This window comes from Limulus polyphemus, unplaced genomic scaffold (genome assembly GCF_000517525.1).
Source record: "Limulus polyphemus unplaced genomic scaffold, Limulus_polyphemus-2.1.2 Scaffold3008, whole genome shotgun sequence".
Classification (NCBI taxonomy): Eukaryota; Metazoa; Arthropoda; class Merostomata; order Xiphosura; family Limulidae; genus Limulus; species Limulus polyphemus.
In genome coordinates, this window is record NW_013668618.1 from 34,661 (window position 1) to 38,580 (window position 3,920).

Below are 3,920 nucleotides of genomic sequence, written 5' to 3' on the forward strand. Positions count from 1 at the left end.
ATGCTATACTAATTGGTATAACATATAATTTAGTTAATTATTATGCAACTCAACATTATATAACATATAATACCGTATAATTTAATAAAATTTTGAATGTAAGGCACTAAAACCTTGTGTCATGCGCAGTACTGGATACTCGTGGCGATAGTGTTAAATTTGATAGTAGTAATAACATGGTACACTGAATAAAAGAAAATTCAAAGATTCAAGTATTAATATTATTGTATATACACAAGTTTAAACCTTGGGCCTTCTGATTTGCATCCTGACAGTGTAACATTAAGCCACCTTACCTCATGTTTGTAAAGCGTAAAATATAAATTTAAATATTTAAGTAAACAGGAAAACATTATTAAAAAATTCACTGTTTTTATAACTGTATAGAGCCACCTTTGTTTTTTGTTATATAATTTGGGCAACTAACGTGAACAATGAATGCATGTACAAAAAGCAGGCCAAAGGGAAATTTTTGAGTCAAAAAACTATATATTTTGTGATATAATTTTATGATATGTCACCCATATACCTATTAGTAACATAAATATGTTTATATATTAGCAAAACAGTCAAATTAGGTAAAGTTCCCTGAACTACTGTTATGAAATGTTTTGAAGTATTTTATGTATATACATTTTATATTTTTCATAGAAAACTACAGTATTCGTTTATCTTAAGAATTTGTCAAAGCGAACAATTATTAGTTAATTCATTTTGGAAAGAAACCTTGATGTGAATTATTTACTAACATTTGGTGAAAAAACTGTCAAAGTTCTTGGTTCTTCGAAGAGCAGGATGATTACAGTCCAAGACCAGAGCCTGTACCATGTCCTACATAAAAAAGTTCAAAATATTTAAATTTCAAAAATACTGCAATGCATCTGAATTCAGAAGCAAATAATGTCACTTATAGGTCGCAAATATTATTATAATATTCTTCAGATTCCAACATTGAATCACATGTAGCCAAAGAACTTATATAAGTTAAAGAAAAATAAAGAGAATGAAGCAAGTGTTTGTATTTCTTCTAAAAATGTTTAGATGTCAAAGTTACATTTGAAAATAAATATAATACTAGTTAAATAGGCAGGTAAGCTTTAATTTGATAAATGTTTAGAATTCACAAAAGTTTGTAGTATGACATTAACAAATATTTAGGACAGTATGAGGTTATTCTATAGCAGTGTTCTCAAGATTAATTATTTGATATGAGATTAGAATATGAATATGTATTTAAAAATTGAAAATTATCCATCTATTATTTTATTGTTCTGGTATAAACTTACCCCTAATGTTATTCAATCATTATTCTCATAATTTGTATTAATAATCCTTTTAACACTTCTAGTATATTGTTATAAAGAGAGTTAACTGAATATCTAATGGTACATTACTACATCTGTCAGCCATGGCACCACATTTATATATTTGGTTCACAAAAAATCCTGCCGATTTGAATTACAGTTGGAAAATATGTCACATCCTTTTACAAAAACTGTAATGTCAACATGTAGCCTAAAACTGACTTCACCGTCCCTTATACAATACAAATTGTAGTATCAAACATGGGGCCTAAAATTGACTTCACTATCCGTTATACAATACAAATTGTAATGTCAAACGTGTGACCTAAAACTGACTTCAGTGTCCCTTATACAATACAAATTGTAGTGTCAAACATGTGGCCTAAAACTGACTTCAGTGTCCCTTATACAATACAAATTGTAGTGTTTAATTGTAGCCATTACATCGAGCATGATTAATAACACTGAAAGTAGTTCCCTGGAACTTTATTCTATTAACATTAGGTAATCCTCCTAACAAGTACTATTTTACATGCACCACAATTATTCAAACTTTACTGATATATTGCTATAACCCTTTTACAATTTAAATAAATTTAATAATCTTACAGTTACAATAAAGCAATGTTATTTTAATGAGACTAAAAAGTATTTAATAAAATTTCTGTATGAAATTGTATTATATTTTTTAAAGATGAATTACAATTCCACATTGAGTCAGATTGTTCATTACCCTCTTAACACCACCTTTAATATACATATGGGAATCAAAATTATACTTATTACTTTCATTTTTCATTGCCAACTCACTTTTTAACCAGAATAACAATATTCCTGCTTTTAATAACCTGAACATGGTAAAATATGTGCTTCTGAAACTGTACAAGAATGGCAGAGAAAAATAAGTGTAAGACACTTCTTAAAACCTTATGTGGTACAAAACTGTCAAATGCCTCAGATATTTCCAGCCCAATTTAAATTGTTCAATATCTGTACTGACCTTTGACAAAGTACTGGTCACATACCAGCTGAATTAAATCAACAATGTTATATTTCCTATATTGTAACTAGACATCTTATACACTGTATAGAAACTTAGTTTGTTCTACTCTTTAAACAAATTGTTGTTGTATCTCCCCTTGTTTGCAGTCTTTCTGATGTCCAAGTTAACGTACAATAAATACATACATATTCAGTAAACAAGAGAAATTTACTTACCAACAAGCCATCAACATTGATTTCTGACCTATGATCCACTAACCATTCCTCCAACTCTTGTAATCTTTGCCTTCTCTCTCCATCTTGTATTATGTCCATCCTGTAAATGAGAAAATTCTTCATATGATATTTAAGTTTTCCTGGGACAATAATCATGGAATAATAATATATATATACATATACACATTCTTTTTTTTAAAATGTACATATTTAGACTACAGTGATTATATACGTTTTACACTTCACAAACATTCCTTACACAACCATAATCACTGTTACTACATACCAGTTAACAAAAGTTTCACACCATATGACCTTCCTTATACAATTATATTACTCTCAATCCTCTAGTTGTTTTCACACAAGTTTCACACCTTCCCTACATAACTATAGCACACTCTATATTCTAGCTGTTTTCACACAAGTTTCACACCATAAGACTTTTCCTATACAACTAAAGCACTCTATCCTCTAGCTGTTTTCACACAAGTTTCACACCCCTATAGAGTGTGCTATAGTTATGTAGGGAAGGTGTTGGGGTGGGAAACTTGTGTGAAAACAGCTAGAGGATAGAGTGTGCTATAGTTATGTAGGGAAGGTGTTGGGGTGTGAAACTTGTGTGAAAACGATGTAGATTGGTAACCTTAGACTCTAGTTGAGTTGGTCCAATAATAAAACTGATGTAGATTGGTAAACGTAGACTCTAGTTGAGTTGGTCCAGCTAGAGGATAGAGTGCTGTAGTTGTATAGGAAAAGTCTTGTGGTGTGAAACTTGTGTGAAAACAGCTAGAGGATAGAGTGCTTTAGTTGTATAGGAAAAGTATCATGGTGTGAAACTTGTGTGAAAATAGCTAGAATATAGAGTGTGCTATAGTTATGTAGGGAATTATGTAGGGAAGGTGTTGGGGTGTGAAACTTGTGTGAAAACAGCTAGAGGATAGAGAGTGCTATAGTTATGTAGGGAAGGTCATGGGGTGTAAAACTTGTGGGATAACAGCTAGAAGATAGAGAGTGCCATAGTTGTATAGGGAAAGTCTTGTGGTGTGAAAACAGCTAGAATATAGAGTGAGCTATAGTTATGTAGAGAAGGTGTTGGGGTGTGAAACTTGTGTGAAAACAGCTAGAAGAGGATAGAGAGTGCTATAGGTTTTCACAAAAGTTTCATACTCCAAGACCTTCTCTATACAACTATAGCACTCTCTATCCTCTAACTGTTTTCACAAGTTTCATACTCCAAGACCTTCTCTATACAACTACAGCACTCTCTATCCTCTAACTGTTATCACAAAAGTTTCATACTCCAAGACCTTCCTTATACAACTATAGCACTCTCTATCCTCTAACTGTTATCACAAAAGTTTCATACTCCAAGACCTTCCTTATACAACTATAGCACTC

General features: G+C 31.4%; 1 protein-coding gene across 1 annotated transcript in view; it reads right to left on the reverse strand.

Moving 5' to 3' along the window:
* LOC111088027 (rho-associated protein kinase 2-like) overlaps positions 1-3,920 on the reverse strand; it is a 10,208-nt gene that overhangs the window by 2,413 nt on the left and 3,875 nt on the right. Inside the window, exons 2-3 of the mRNA XM_022396768.1 lie at positions 2,523-2,622; positions 750-831 (exon numbers count right to left, since the gene is read on the reverse strand). Of these exons, the coding sequence (XP_022252476.1) occupies positions 750-831; positions 2,523-2,621 (181 nt within the window). The 5' untranslated portion in view covers position 2,622. The remainder of the gene's footprint in view (positions 1-749; positions 832-2,522; positions 2,623-3,920) is intronic.